This window comes from Anomaloglossus baeobatrachus, chromosome 2 (genome assembly GCF_048569485.1).
Source record: "Anomaloglossus baeobatrachus isolate aAnoBae1 chromosome 2, aAnoBae1.hap1, whole genome shotgun sequence".
Classification (NCBI taxonomy): Eukaryota; Metazoa; Chordata; class Amphibia; order Anura; family Aromobatidae; genus Anomaloglossus; species Anomaloglossus baeobatrachus.
Genome location: NC_134354.1, coordinates 448,136,230 through 448,152,816, shown reverse-complemented (window position 1 = coordinate 448,152,816; position 16,587 = coordinate 448,136,230). Strand labels below are relative to the sequence as shown.

At 47.5% G+C, this 16,587-nt stretch overlaps 1 protein-coding gene across 2 annotated transcripts in view; it reads right to left on the bottom strand.

Moving 5' to 3' along the window:
- Positions 1-791: 791 nt before the first annotated feature.
- The window catches only part of TRIM37 (tripartite motif containing 37), a 253,245-nt gene continuing 237,449 nt past the window's right edge, over positions 792-16,587 (bottom strand). For both annotated transcript variants that reach the window (XM_075336298.1, XM_075336299.1), the window contains exons 24-25: positions 8,952-9,030; positions 792-4,539 (exon numbers count right to left, since the gene is read on the bottom strand). In XM_075336298.1, coding sequence (XP_075192413.1) covers positions 4,536-4,539; positions 8,952-9,030 — 83 coding nt within the window. In that variant the 3' untranslated portion in view covers positions 792-4,535. The remainder of the gene's footprint in view (positions 4,540-8,951; positions 9,031-16,587) is intronic.

The window sequence follows — 16,587 nt, the reverse complement described above, 5'->3', positions numbered from 1 at the left end:
AGATTAGGGTAATTTAAATCAATAATAAATTACAAAAAGTGGCATCATTTTACAAGCACTATTCAATAATTATCCATCAATGAAGATTGGAATAAACCTTTAATATATGCCCTATTAGAAATAGTTGCTTTCTAGATGTAGGGGTATGTTTACACGTCACATTTTTGCCCAAAGAAACGCAGCATGTTACTGTCCCACCAAAGTGAATGAGATTTTTGAAATCTGCTGCAAGGAAAAAAAATAAGCAACATATTTGAAGCAGTTTCATATCTGCAGAATGTCAATTCTTTCAGCGTTCTTCCCCTGCTTTAATCAGAAGTCCCGGCACTTCCGGTCATACGCACTTTGAAGTCGGGTATATGTGTCTTGGCTTCAGAGAGGTCTAAGTGCACATGACCAGATGTGACAGCACTTCTGATCAGGCGCACTGACCCTAAAATGGTTTTCTGAATCAGTGACAATGGACACAGGTACGCGCATCACCGCTGGGGACACTGGGCAATAGGCATTGAAAAGCATGCTCCTGTGGGCATGCTAAGAGGGCGGACTAGTCAGGGGAAAATAACACCCATGTGACTAGTCCCTGTGCTCATTAGTATATCATAAAGGATCCTTAGAAATACGTTTTCTAAAGATTTGTTTATGTATGCTACTAGATGCTTGGACGGTTAGGCAGGGATTAGAAATATGCACAGAGAACTGCTCGTGGTTCTGGGTGCATATTGCACCTGACAGGTTCCCTTTAGTGTGTGAACAAACCCTAATAGTAAGTAGAATTTACAGACACAAACTGTTACAGGTTTAATTTTATTAAGAAAAAGTGCAACAAAATATTTCATTCAGTTCAAAATAAAACTAAGATTAAAAAAATAAACAACAACACAGAAATAAAAAGGACAGTGGACATGACTAGACATTAAATATTCGATAATCATATTTAGTTACACGAGTACCAGTTTTTCAGGCAACAATAGCAATGCAAACAGCAGCTCGGATGCTAGAAACAGCAACGGGTTTGGCAATGTCATCGCTCACTTGGTCTGCAAGGAACTAACATCTCTACAGTCTTTAACATGTTAAATTAAAAACAATGTAAAAATCAATATATATAAGATATATAAGATTTGTCGTTCGGTATTCTTCTCTTACACATCCGCTTTTTATCATTAGCTTATTAAGAGAAGACTATACAAATGAAATAAATATATCAGAAATCAGGTAGCAATCAGACACAGGGGGATCAGTAACAAGGACTGTGTAGGGGACAGGGAGTTTATATAGGTGGTATCTACATAAACTAGTCTCAGTACGTTCTGCACTACTGGAAGCCTCACTAGGTGCTGGCCTATGAAATGGAATGACAACAGGTTAATAGTTACAATACAGTAATAAAGCTGGACAATATTTGGGGATATATTTTGTTATGTGCTGGAAGCAGACATTTCTTTGGATGTTGCAGGTAAATCACAATGTTCTATAGCAAAGAGTATGACGTATCTGTGCCGAGTCACTCACAGGGGCCGCTATAGTCACCACACAGTTGTAATGTTGCAGATATGGCTAATACATATGTATCACTTCACTAAAGGAGAAACAGTATGAAAATATATTTTCCAATTGCAGCTGAATATATAACACGCATAACGTGAGTTCTATGTTAAAGTGATCATTCGGGTTTAATTAAGATTAATGGGTAACCCCCTACTGAACACTACTGGAGGTCGGGTGCTCCCATTTGCTTATTACAAGTCAGTCGCAGAAAAAGAATAGATTAAAAAGGGACAATTCTGTGTGCATGCGATGCAGACTCTAAAGGGCTTTTCTGGTTCTGCTATCACAATAAGAGGCAATGACTTCTGGATGGGGTCTCAATAGTCCCTTATGTAGTGTGCAGCTATCCTCTATAACCAGGAGCACTTGGAATAAATCCTCTGCGATAACTAGGTATCAGAGAGAAGATCTGGGGAGGGAGAATCTACAGCTTCAGGGACAATTCTGTGTGCATGTGATGCAGACTCTAAAAGGGGTTTTCTGGTTCTGCTAACTATCACAATGGGGACTAAGGACTTCTGGATGGGGTCTCAATAGTCGCTTGTGTCATGTCCAGGAATCCTCTGTAACCAGGAGGAGTATATGATGCTTAGCACTTGGAATACATCCTCTGCGGTAATTAGGAATCAGAGAGCAGATCTGGGGAGGGGGAATCTACAGCTCCACGGACAAAATAAAAAGCTGAGCAGGTCCAGGTATTGGTATGCTTCTAGACAAAAAGTGTGTCATTATAGACAAAGCTCCCGAAATCTCCTTTCTGCAGAAAATATACTATAGACTCTGAGCAAGTCATGCACTCCATTCAACCATGTTAACTCCTACAGACAGGGGAGCTCGCTATGTACTACCGAAACAGTCGTACAAGCTGCTCCGTACACTGGCTGACTTCATCCTTCTACTGATTATCCTTAGAAATCCTTTTGGATTAGTACTTATTTGCATACATGTGAAGGCACACAGTTGCATATTGTTCACATAAGTGTGGACCTGAAGGGTTGGATATACTCAGCTATGGAAATCCTGTAAATCATGCTAGCTTTAGCGATAGGCTGCAAGTGTATTTATTGCTGGTAGTCTTCTAGCACCTATCTAATAAGAATGCCATTTTCATTATTGCCTTTCCCATGCCTAAAGACACAGAATATAAAAATGTCTTTTCTTTAAACCACACAATACAGTACACACTCCTGTGGTCGCCATGCAGATGTCAGAGAATTGATGTTCTTTATGATTAATACAGTGCTGGGCAGAAAAGCATATCATCCTGTGGATTGTGTCATCTACTAAACAAATTTACAAAAAAAAAAAAAGGGGGGAAGACTATGGCCTCGGCTGAAATAACATGACGTACTATTGATTAAGTGTACTGTCCCCTTCATTACAGTGCGCTCAGTATAGAGTAAGCGTACTATCCCCTTCATTACAGTGCGCTCAGTATAGCGTAAGCATACTGTCCCCTTCATTACAGTGCGCTCAGTATAGAGTAAGCGTACTATCCCCTTCATTACAGTGCGCTCAGTATAGAGTAAGCGTACTATCCCCTTCATTACAGTGCGCTCAGTATAGAGTAAGCGTACTATCCCCTTCATTACAGTATGCTCAGTATAGATTAAGCGTACTGTCCCCTTCATTACAGTGCGCTCAGTATAGAGTAAGCGTACTATCCCCTTCATTACAGTGCGCTCAGTATAGCGTAAGCATACTGTCCCCTTCATTACAGTGCGCTCAGTATAGAGTAAGCGTACTATCCCCTTCATTACAGTGCGCTCAGTATAGAGTAAGCGTACTGTCCCCTTCATTACAGTGCGCTCAGTATAGAGTAAGCGTACTGTCCCCTTCATTACAGTGCGCTCAGTATAGAGTAAGCGTACTATCCCCTTCATTACAGTACGCTCAGTATAGAGTAAGCGTACTATCCCCTTCATTACAGTATGCTCAGTATAGATTAAGCGTACTGTCCCCTTCATTACAGTGCGCTCAGTATAGAGTAAGCGTACTATCCCCTTCATTACAGTATGCTCAGTATAGAGTAAACGTACTGTCCCCTTCATTACAGTATGCTCAGTATAGATTAAGCGTACTGTCCCCTTCATTACAGTGCGCTCAGTATAGAGTAAGCGTACTGTCCCCTTCATTACAGTGCGCTCAGTATAGAGTAAGCGTACTATCCCCTTCATTACAGTATGCTCAGTATAGAGTAAGCGTACTATCCCCTTCATTACAGTATGCTCAGTATAGATTAAGCGTACTGTCCCCTTCATTACAGTGCGCTCAGTATAGAGTAAGCGTACTGTCCCCTTCATTACAGTGCGCTCAGTATAGAGTAAGCGTACTATCCCCTTCATTACAGTGCGCTCAGTATAGAGTAAGCGTACTGTCCCCTTCATTACAGTATGCTCAGTATAGAGTAAGCGTACTGTCCCCTTCACTCTTCACTGCAGTGCGCTCAGTATGCCTCCTTTATCCTAACTTTAATCAAGCCAGTGCAAAGCAAAAAGTCTGGTCTTGCCCCTGGCCAAACAGATGTTGGCCGTCAGTCGAGCACAACAACAGCTTGTATCTGACTGGTTGCCATGGGTGAGACCTACTTCAAATACTTTATATGACCCACATAGTACAACTGGGACTTAGGAGACAACCATATAATAATAGAGAACACTGTATGAGAGAAAGAAAAACTTCACGCTCATCAGTGAATGCTTGTACTGGCTTTCAATCCAAGAACCTAATTATGGTTTCCATGCTCATTGGCTTATGACGGATGCACTGGACTAATCATAAGAAAACACCCTTTCTGCAACATATTAACTGTATATGAACCTTTTTATTAAAAGACTTATTTGTAGTGCTGTGTGACATTCTTGGGTATATAAATAAGTTACAGCAGTGAATGTGCACCCGTGATTGGATGAAGTCCTACGTATCCTAGTGTTTTGTGGTCTGAGCCTTCAGCTCGGTGTGAACATTTAGACATCTCCAACTGATTACCTAGACAAAACATAAAAACAAAAAAGTGTTACATATTAATATGGCACAAATAAGAGCAAACCTTACAGTCCCTTATCAATCTTATCCAAATTCATACTGGACAAGGGCCGGCAGTATCAGGTCTCCATTTGTCCTACAAACAAGCTGGTGATACTTTTCCTATCACTTTAAGGGCTCATGCGCACGTAAATGCTGAATATTCTGCAGCGATTTGACAGCACATGTGCGCGTCAAATCTCTGCAGAAACACTGCATAATGGAGGCAGTATTTTTGTATAAAAAAGCCGATTTCATGCGCTCGGGATGCTGCCCCCACCATAGACAGAGGGGAGCTGCATCCATAGCACACAAATAATTGACATGCTGCTTTTATGAACGCACGGATTTGGGTCAAAATTTTAGCACCCAAATCGCTGCGTTCATAAAAGCATTGTGCGCACGTATCATGCACAATCTTCATAGGCAGGACGCATGCATTTACGCAACGTGCGCACGAGCCCTAAATGGGATAGATTCTAATGAATAAGGATTGTAATACAGCAAAACAAATCTTTGGATTCTTTTACTCAAAGTAAAATCATGGACTATTTACCGTATTTTTCGCTTTATAAGACGCACTTTTGTTCCCCCAAATTTTGGAGGAAAGTAGGGGCTGCGTTTTATAATCCAAATATACGGATTATATACTGCAGGGTCCTGGGGAGGTGGGGGCCGTTCTGGAGCGGTGCTGGAGGCTGAGGGAGGCTGGTAGAGGCTGGTGAAGGCTGCAGCATTAGATCTCCTGCTCCCGCTCATATAATATGCACAGCCGCTGTCCATCACCGTGGTGCTGAAACCGCACCGCGGTGACGGGCTGGGGGAGCGGCGCATATTATATGTGCCTGTGCTCCGCTTTGATGGCACATGCCCCCCTGTGTTAGATATGGCCTCCATGCTGCTGCCCATAGTAAAATAAAAAACTCTTAACTTACCTCCTCCAGCGCTGATCTCCCGGTGTCTCCCAGGTGTCTCCCTCCTGCTGCTGTGATCAGGCACGCAGAGATGTCACTCTGCTGTGCCGATCACATGACCGGCACCGAGAACCAGGAAGTGCAGGGGGCCGGAGCTCAACCGCACGGAGGGAGACACGAGGAAGGACAGTGCTGGAGAAGGTAAGGAAAGAGTTTATTTTACTAAAAGCAGCAGCATGGGGGCGATATCTAACACAGGGTGATGTGTGGCAGCAATAGGGGGCCGTGTGCCAGCCACAGGTGGGACCGTGTGCCAGCCACAGGGGGGGACCGTGTGCCAGCCACAGGGGGGACCGTGTGCCAGCCACAGGGGGGACGACCGTGTGCCAGCCACGGGGGGGACCGTGTGCCAGCCACGGGGGGGACCGTGTGCCAGCCACGGGGGGGACCGTGTGCCAGCCACGGGGGGGACCGTGTGCCAGCCACGGGGGGGACCGTGTGCCAGCCACGGGGGGGGACCGTGTGCCAGCCACGGGGGGGACCGTGTGCCAGCCACAGGGGGGACCGTGTGCCAGCCACAGGGGGGACCGTGTGCCAGCCACAGGGGGGACCGTGTGCCAGCCACAGGGGGGACCGTGTGCCAGCCACAGGGGGGACCGTGTGCCAGCCACAGGGGGGACCGTGTGCCAGCCACAGGGGGGACAGTGTGCCAGCCACAGGGGGGACAGTGTGCCAGCCACAGGGGGACCGTGTGCCAGCCACAGGGGACGTGTGGCAGCAATAGGGGACGTGTGGCATCACTGGGGGGACCGTGTGCCAGCCACAGGGGGGACCGTGTGCCAGCCACAGGGGGGACCGTGTGCCAGCCACAGGGGGGACCGTGTGCCAGCCACAGGGGGACCGTGTGGCAGCAATAGGGGACGTGTGGCAGCAATAGGGGACGTGTGGCAGCAATAGGGGACGTGTGGCAGCAATAGGGGCTTGTGCCAGCCACAGGGGGCCGTGTGCCAGCCATAGGGGCCATGTGGCATCACTGGGGGACATGTGCCAGCACAAGGGGGCTATATTCAATATAAAGTGGCCATATCCAGATTAAGGGGGTTAATTTTAGGATGGGGGGGCTATGAGGGACATATACCCTATATGATTTGTTAGACGGACACTGGCATTATAAGACGGATCCCATTTCTTAAAAAATTCTCTATTGCTTCACCAAATTTGGGGGTGCGTCTTATAATCAGGTGCGTCTTATAAAGCGAAAAATACGGTATATAACAAATAGGTTTTATTTGTGATGCTACACAAACAATAAGAATAGTTCACATTCCCCAGTTGTTCTTTAAAAAGTGGAGCTGTCACTTGCGCAAACATTTTTAGTTAAATACCTTGTAAAAATCCCAGAGCTACCCAGGTTCTGATGGTTTTTTTCTGTTTTGCTCCATTGCAGAGATATTCACATTTGTTGCTTTAGGAGCACAATATGTGAAATCTCTGCTTATATGCGGAACAAAAATATAAAAACACAACACTTTTGTTCTGCTCCCATTTTTCATGAGCTGAACTCAAAATGTCTTTGTCTCAAATATTATTCACAAATTTGTCTAAATCTGTGAGCAATTCTCCTTTGCAGAGATAATCCATCCACCTTACCATATCAAGATGCTAATTAGACAGCGTGATTATTGCACAGGTGTGCCTTAGGCTGGTCACAATAAAAGGCTACTCTATAATATGCAGTTATATCACACAGCACAATGCCACAGATGTCGCAGATTTTAAGGGAGCGTGCAATTGGCATGCTGATGGAGAAGGAGAAGGGCTCACGGACACAGATTTAGATAATTTCATGAACAATATTTGAGAAAAAAAGACCTGTTTTGGACATAGAAAAAGTTTTCAATCTTTGAGTTCAGCTCATGAAAAATGGTACCAAAAACAAGTGCTGCACTTATATTTTTGTTCAGTGTAGTCCATCAGTCTTCTCTGGGGGTATGCACTTACACCCCTCCCTCTCAGCGGCTGCCAATAACAGCTCAGCAGAGGCTGAAATGGTTTAGAGCAGCTGCATAGCTGTGATTTTGAGGAAGGGGTGAAAGTGCCTGCACCCAGAGAAGACTGTACTTGCCATTCTGCTGGCCATTTCTTCAGAGATATTAACATTTGCTGCTTTTGAAATGAAAAAAGCAAAATCTCTGCAATGGAGCCTTGTAGCAAAAACAGAATAAAATGGTAGAACCAGGGCAGCTCAGGGATATTAAAAGGTATTTAAAACACAATTTTATTTTTGTGTAAGTGACAAGTTCTCTTTAGAGAAAATCCGTCACTTGATTCATGAGGTCTATCCCATGCCATGAGCAGCATGGATCAGAGATTTGCTGTACGATTGCCACGGACGTCTTATCCCCACACCCTTCAGGAGACTGACAGGTCTGTCCTGATGAACACACGTGGGAGAGACTTGTCAATCAACTAGATCAGGATAGTGAGAAGCCACTTGGGGGCCACAGTGGACAAAGCACGTGGTTTGGGCAGCATGAGTTAAGTGAAAGGTTGCCTTTAAAGGACTCCTCATTTTCTAACTTTAAAGGCAGCCAAGGAAATACACTAACGATTCTGCTCATGGAAAAAGGACAATCTTCTATTGACATCGGGTAACATATTTGAACAGTTTATGGCCAGAGATATCTTTAATTATATTGCACAGGTAAACGTTAGGGGTACTTCACACACAGAGAGATCGCTGCTGAGATCGCTGCTGAGTCACGGTTTTTGTGACGCAGCAGTGACCTCATTAGCGATCGCGCTGTGTGTGACACTGAGCAGCGATCTGGCCCCTGCTGTGAGATCGCTGCTCGTTACACACAGCCCTGGTTCGTTTTTTTATTGTTGCTCTCCCGCTGATAAGCACACATCGCTGTGTGTGACAGCGAGAGAGCAACAACTGAATGTGCAGGGAGCAGGAGCCGGCATCTGACAGCCTGCGGTAAGCTGTAACCAAGGTAAACATCGGGTAACCAAGGTGGTTACCCGATATTTACCTTCGTTACCAGCCTCCGCAGCTCTCATGCTGCCAGTGCCGGCTCCTGCTCCCTGCACACGCTAAGCTAAGCGGTGTGCGCTAGTAACCAAGGTAAACATCGGGTAACTGTACCCGATGTTTACCTTAGTTACCAGTGTCCGCAGCTTCCAGACGCCGGCTCCGTGCAAGCGCAGTGTCGCTTGCACGTCGCTGGGGGCTGGTCACTGGTAAGATCTGGCTGTTTGACAGCTCACCAGCGACCATGTAGCGACGCAGCAGCGATCCTGACCAGGTCAGATCGCTTGTGGGATCGCTGCTGCGTCACTAAAGTGTGACGGTACCCTTAGAAAAGCAAGCTACTAACATTCATAGCTCAATAGCTCTGGTATAAAGCAGCCATAAATGTAAGAAGAGATTAGGATGGTCAGAAATAAAGCGGTTACCTTCCACCATTGTCTGCAGCCGCAAAATGAAGGTCTTCTGTGTTTATATTGTTGTCATCTGGAAACGGGCAGCTCTGATCTATATAGGGATAAATGGGATTCTTTTCATCAACAGCACAGATAAAATGTACAAAAACACTAGGAAGACCACATCCTGGGAATAAACAAATTGCCAAATGTGTTGGCTGATATTTTATTAATTATCCATTGGCAAAGTACCTGTGCTCATATATTTACATAGAAATAAAGCTCCAAGAATCCTCCAGCTTTCAGTCGTTACATTGCATTACACAGCGAGCTGTCCGTCAGTACTGGGGCGTGTTTACAGCCGCAGCTCACTGTATACTGAGTGGTGACTGAAGCAGTGCTGCACCTCTATGACTGACATCTGGTTCTGTATTGATGCATTACAGAGCGAGCTGTCAGTCACTGCTGGGGCAGGTTTACAGCTGCAGCTCACTGTATACTGAGTGGTGACTGAAGCAGTGCTGCACCTCTGATTGAAATCCGGAGGAACAGGGAGGAAAGAATGTTAATTTCTTCCTAGTAGACAAGCTTTTAGAACAGCAGCTGAGCAGCTTTATAACACTATTAACCTGCAGATTAACTGCTTATCTGCAGGTGGATAGTGTTTATTTTCTTTTTTCCTTTCAGTCACAAGTTCCTTTTAAAAGGGATAGTCTGGTTATGCTGACTTTCTCGTTGGTGGTGAGTCATATCATACATGTATTATTCATTAAAATAGGACATGTGCATAGGTTTTCCGAATTACTGTATGTGGATTCATAATGTCCTCAGCACAATTTACCAAATATTGAAAGTGAATGGCGCTGAACAACCCCTCAAAAAAGTAGCATATTCCACAGGTACAGAGTAGTAGATGGTGTAATATAAAATGAAATGATGATCACTTAGAAAGAAGAGTGATTAAAATTAACTTTGTTCTTGGGAATTTCCCTTTGAGATTGCCTGTTAAAGTCCATTGTAATAAATAGATCTTGGAATAATTATAAGTTCCACAATTGAAATGTTTAAAATAAAATTTCTTTGTCGCTCCTAATTGGGAGACCCAGACAATTGGGTGTATAGCTATGCCTCCGGAGGCCACACAAAGTATTACACTAAAAGTGTAACGCCCCTCCCCTTCAGCCTATACACCCCCCGTGCTGCTACGGGCTCATCAGTTTTTATGCTTTGTGCGAAGGAGGTCAGACATGCACGCATAGCTCCACAGCTTAGTCAGCAGCAGCTGCTGACTATGTCGGATGGAAGAAAAGAGGGCCCATAACAGGGCCCCCAGCATGCTCCCTTCTCACCCCACTCTTTGTCGGCGGTGTTGTTAAGGTTGAGGTATCCATTGCGGGTACGGAGGCTGGAGCCCACATGCTGCTTTCCTTCCCCATCCCTCAATTAGGGCTCTGGGTGAAGTGGGATCCTTTCGGTCTCCAGGCACAGGAGACCGTGCTCCATCCACAGCTCCTGAGGACCCTGCTGGATAGGAGCCGAGTATCGTTCAGGGACATGGCCCTGCTACTTTGAGGTACTCTGTGTCCCCGTGGGGACCGCGCACAGCAACACTCCAGCATTGCTGGGTGTGCTAGTGCACCGGGGACAGCAGCGCTGACTGAGTTTGTGCCATTACACACTTCAGCGTCGCTGAGTGTGTTCGTGTAGGGGGACTGCCGCGCTGACCGCCGCTGCCATGGTTATCACTGCGGCGCGGCTGGGACTGTTAGTGCGCCGGGGACTTCCGCGCCGACCGCGCTTATATCGGCGGCCGCGCTTATAACTCGAGTCCCCGGCTTTTGCGGCCTAGTCTCTTTTTCTTCCCGCCCCCAGCCCTGCCAGTCAGGGGAAGGGCGGGACGCTGTACAGGACGGCAGCACTGAGGGCTGGAGCATGCTTTGCATACTCCACCCCCCTCACTCTGCACAGTGGGGCACCAGTTCCCGCACTTTTCTGGGTCACGCCCACGGCTCCCTCCTCTCCTCAGGACACCGGCAGCCATTCCTCTCAGCTCTGCTAACGCTGGAGAGGAGAAACAAGCTCAGGGAGACCCAGGCAGGAATTCTGGTGCCCACACAACCGCTTTGCGCAGGCGGTAAGCAGCACCTGTGGTGCTGGCCCCACTAGTGCAGAAGTGTACTTATAGATTATATGATTATAGACTATACTTTACACTGTATGGTGCACTGTTGATTTGTGGCTATATACCCTCCTGTATTGCTCAGAGGAGACAACAGCATGTCGTCCACAAATAGCAAGGGTGCCAAAGCACATACTTACTATGCTGCCTGTGCAGCATGTACGGCTATACTGCCGGCAGGTTCCACTGACCCTCATTGTGTGCAATGCTCGGCCCCTGTGGCACTTTCTCAGCCGGAGCCTCTGCTAAGGGTGGCCCAGGGAGAACCACCTGTTAACACTGTCCAAGTGACAGGGACGGAGTTTGCAGTTTTTACTGAAAGACTTTCTGAGACTATGGCTAAGATATTAGAAGCCTTGCAGTCCAGGCCGGCATCTCAAGCCATGGGCACTGTGGAATCATTGCCCCCTGGTCCCCCTCAGTTGGAACAGCAATGTCCTCCCGGGGTGTCTCATGGATCCCAGGGTGAGGTCTCTGACACGGACCGCAGCCCCAGACCGACTAAGCGAGCTCGCTATGAAATCCCCTCGACATCATCACAATGTTCAGGGTCTCAGCGAGAGGACTCTCTGTATGATGAAGCGGAGGTAGCTGATCAGGATTCTGATCCTGAAGCCGCTCTCAACCTTGATACTCCTGATGGGGACGCCATAGTGAATGATCTTATTGCGTCCATCAATGAAATGTTGGATATTTCTCCCTCAGCTCCTCCAGTGGAGGAGTCAGCTTCTCAGCAGGAGAAATTCCGTTTCAGGTTTCCCAAGCGTACAAAGAGTATGTTTCTGGACCACTTTGACTTCAGAGAGGCAGTCCAGAAACACCGAGCTTGTCCAGATAAGCGTTTTTCCAAGCGCCTTAAGGATACACGTTACCCTTTCCCCCCTGACGTGGTCAAGGGCTGGACTCAGTGTCCCAAGGTGGATCCTCCAATCTCCAGACTGGCGGCTAGATCCATAAATGCAGTGGAAGATGGAGCTTCACTCAAGGATGCCACTGACAGACAGATGGAGCTCTGGTTGAAATCCATCTATGAAGCTATCGGCGCGTCTTTTGCTCCAGCATTCGCAGCCGTATGGGCACTCCAAGCTATCTCAGCTGGTCAGGCGCAAATTGACGCACTCACACGTACGTCTGCGCCGCAAGTGGCGTCCATAACCTCTCAAACGTCGGCATTTGCGTCTTACGCTATTAATGCTGTCCTGGACTCTGCGAGCCGTACGGCGGTTGCAGCCGCCAATTCGGTAGCAATACGCAGGGCCTTGTGGCTGCGGGAATGGAAGGCAGATTCGGCTTCCAAAAAAGTGCTTAACTGGATTGCCATTTTCTGGCGGCCGTTTGTTTGGTGAGAGATTGGATGAAATCATCAAACAATCCAAGGGAAAGGAAACATCCTTACCCCAGGCCAAACCAAAAACACCCCAACAGAGGAGGGGACAGTCGAGGTTTCGGTCCTTTCGGGGTGCGGGCAGGTCCCAATTCTCCTCGTCCAAAAGGCCTCAGAAGGATCAGAGGAACTCCGACGCATGGCGGTCTAAATCACGCCCTAAAAAGACCGCCGGAGGTGCCGCTACCAAGGCGGCTTCCTCATGACTTACGGCCTCCTCACACCGCATCCTCGGTCGGTGGCAGGCTCTCCCGCTTTTGCGACACCTGGCTGCCACAAGTAAAAGACCGTTGGGTGAGAGACATTTTGTCTCACGGTTACAGGATAGAGTTCAGCTCTCGTCCTCCGACTCGATTCTTCAGAACATCTCCGCCTCCCGAGCGAGCCGAGGCTCTTCTGCAGGCGGTGGGCATTCTGAAGGCAGAAGGAGTGGTGGTCCCGGTTCCTCTTCAGCAACAGGGTCACGGTTTCTACTCCAACCTGTTTGTGGTTCCAAAGAAGGACGGGTCCTTCCGTCCTGTTTTGGACCTAAAACTGCTCAACAAACACGTAAGGACCAGGCGGTTCCGGATGGAATCCCTCCGCTCCGTCATCGCCTCAATGTCCCAAGGAGATTTCCTAGCATCGATCGATATCAAGGATGCTTATCTCCACGTACCGATTGCTCCAGAGCATCAGCGCTTCTTGCGCTTCGCCATAGGAGACGAACACCTTCAGTTCGCGGCACTGCCGTTCGGCCTGGCGACAGCCCCAAGGGTTTTCACCAAGGTCATGGCTACAGTAGTTGCGGTCCTCCACTCTCAGGGTCACTCAGTGATACCTTACTTAGACGATCTGCTGGTCAAGGCACCCTCTCAAGAGGCATGCCAACACAGCCTCAACGTTACTCTGGAGATTCTCCAGAGTTTCGGGTGGATCATCAATTTTCCAAAGTCAAATCTGACACCGGTCCAATCGCTGACATATCTTGGCATGGAGTTTCATACTCTTCCAGCGATAGTGAAGCTTCCGCTGGACAAACAGCGTTCACTACAGACAGGGGTGCAATCTCTCCTTCAAGGTCGGTCACACCCCTTGAGGCGCCTCATGCACTTCCTGGGGAAGATGGTGGCAGCAATGGAAGCAGTCCCTTTCGCGCAGTTTCACCTGCGTCCTCTTCAATGGGACATCCTACGCAAGTGGGACAGGATGCCGACGTCCCTAGACAGGAACGTCTCCCTCTCTCAGGCAACCAAAGCTTCCCTTCGGTGGTGGCTTCTTCCCACCTCATTATCGAAGGGGAAATCCTTCCTACCCCCATCCTGGGCGGTGGTCGCGACGGACGCGAGTCTGTCAGGGTGGGGAGCAGTTTTTCTCCACCACAGGGCTCAGGGTACGTGGACTCAGCAAGAGTCCTCACTTCAGATTAATGTTCTGGAGATCAGGGCAGTGTATCTTGCCCTAAAAACGTTCCAGCAGTGGCTGGAAGGCAAGCAGATCCGAATTCAGTCGGACAACTCCACAGCGGTGGCTTACATCAACCACCAAGTGGGACACGCAGTCAGCAAGCCTTCCAGGAAGTCCGGCGGATTCTGCTGTGGGTGGAAGCCACAGCATCCACCATATCCGCAGTTCACATCCCAGGCGTAGAAAACTGGGAAGCAGACTTTCTCAGTCGCCAGGGCATGGACGCAGGGGAATGGTCCCTTCACCCGGACGTGTTTCAGGAGATCTGTTGCCGCTGGGGGATGCCGGACGTCGACCTAATGGCGTCACGGCACAACAACAAGGTCCCAACATTCATGGCTCGATCTCAAGATCACAGAGCTCTGGCGGCAGACGCCTTAGTTCAGGATTGGTCGCAGTTTCAACTCCCTTATGTGTTTCCTCCTCTGGCACTGTTGCCCAGAGTGTTACGCAAGATCAGGGCCGACTGCCGCCGCGCCATCCTCGTCGCTCCAGACTGGCCGAGGAGGTCGTGGTACCCGGATCTGTGGCATCTCACGGTCGGCCAACCGTGGGCACTGCCAGACCGACCAGATTTGCTGTCTCAAGGGCCGTTTTTCCATCTGAATTCAGCGGCCCTCAACCTGACTGTGTGGCCATTGAGTCCTGGATCCTAGCGTCTTCAGGATTATCTCTAGTAGCAGTCACCTCACTTCGGAGAGTGTCTGAGTTGGCAGCGTTATCATGCAAAGCCCCTTTCCTGGTGTTTCACCAGGACAAGGTGGTTCTGCGTCCGGTTCCGGAATTCCTCCCTAAGGTGGTATCCCCTTTTCATCTCAATCAGGACATCTCCTTACCCTCGTTTTGTCCTCATCCAGTTCACCAATGTGAAAAGGATTTGCACATGTTAGATCTGGTGAGAGCACTCAGACTCTACATTTCTCGTACGGCGCCCCTGCGCCGCTCGGATGCACTCTTTGTCCTTGTCGCTGGCCAGCGTAAAGGGACACAAGCTTCCAAATCAACCCTGGCTCGGTGGATCAAGGAACCAATTCTCGAAGCTTACCGTTCCTCGGGGCTTCCGGTTCCCTCAGGACTGAAGGCCCATTCTACCAGGGCCGTGGGAGCGTCCTGGGCCTTGCGACACCAGGCTACGGCTCAGCAGGTGTGTCAGGCAGCTACCTGGTCGAGCCTGCACATTTTCACGAAACACTATCAAGTGCATACCTATGCTTCGGCAGATGCCAGCCTAGGTAGGCGAGTCCTTCAGGAGGCAGTTGCCCACCTGTAGGACGGAGCCGTTACGGCTCTATTATGAGGTATTATTTACCCACCCAGGGACTGCTTTTGGACGTCCCAATTGTCTGGGTCTCCCAATTAGGAGCGACAAAGAAGAAGGGAATTTTGTTTACTTACCGTAAATTCCTTTTCTTCTAGCTCCAATTGGGAGACCCAGCACCCGCCCCTGTTTTTGTATATACATGTTGTTCATGTTAAATGGTTTCAGTTCTCCGATATTCCTTCGGATTGAATTTACTTTAAACCAGTTTATAATTTTTTCCTCCTTCTGGCTTTTGCACCAAAACTGATGAGCCCGTAGCAGCACGGGGGGTGTATAGGCTGAAGGGGAGGGGCGTTACACTTTTAGTGTAATACTTTGTGTGGCCTCCGGAGGCATAGCTATACACCCAATTGTCTGGGTCTCCCAATTGGAGCTAGAAGAAAAGGAATTTACGGTAAGTAAACAAAATTCCCTTCGTTCCTTTCCTGACAATCTTATATATGTGCCCCTGCTATGTACTGTGTAATGGCTGTGTACAGGTACATGGTCTGATCATATCACAGCTCCTGGACAGGGGAGGAAGTAAGAGTAAACAGACAGCACAGGATTACAGCTGGTTCTTTTTGTGAGGTAAAACATTTCCCTGACAATTTTTAAAAAAATGTTTTACTTCAATGAAAGGATTATTTGCAATCTTGTGCTGGAATGTCTGTATATTTTATTACTTCCTCCTGGGCCCAGGAGATGTGGTATCATGAGAGCATGTCCCTGTACGGTCAGACATGGCCATCACACATAACATAGCAGAGGCACATATAGAAGATCTCAGCATAGGAAAATGGAAAAAAAAAAATGTAAAACATCCAATTGTGGAAATAATTATTATTCCAACATCTATTGAATAAAATGAACTTTGTGGGAAAACCCCTTTAATAATAAAAAAAAGTTCTGGTAGTTAAAAGGGTAGGGTGGTTATTTCGAAAGAGTTTTCACAAAGTACTTTCATTTGCACTTGATCAGTACATAGATTTGAAAAGGACGTCACTTTTCAGCTACCTTGAAAACATCCACAAAACTAGCAGTGTATTCATAGCAAGCTTTTATTACACTGACCGTTCTTCTCAGGAAAAAAAATAAAATGCAGAAAGAATAATTCAATTAGATAGAGCCCAGTCAATGATAATCTGGTTTGTGATGTTCTACATCAGCAAAATGATGCTATCAGCCTATCCAATTTCCAAACTAGCAAGACACAGACATGGTAATACAAAAGACATAGCAACAACTTTTTTTTTTTTTTTTTGCAGCGGTATGGGTGAAAGAGGTGAGGTACATTTAGTGAGGCGGGAAAATATTACATGAAATATAAAGCATTGCCTAGACATCTACAAAACAGTAC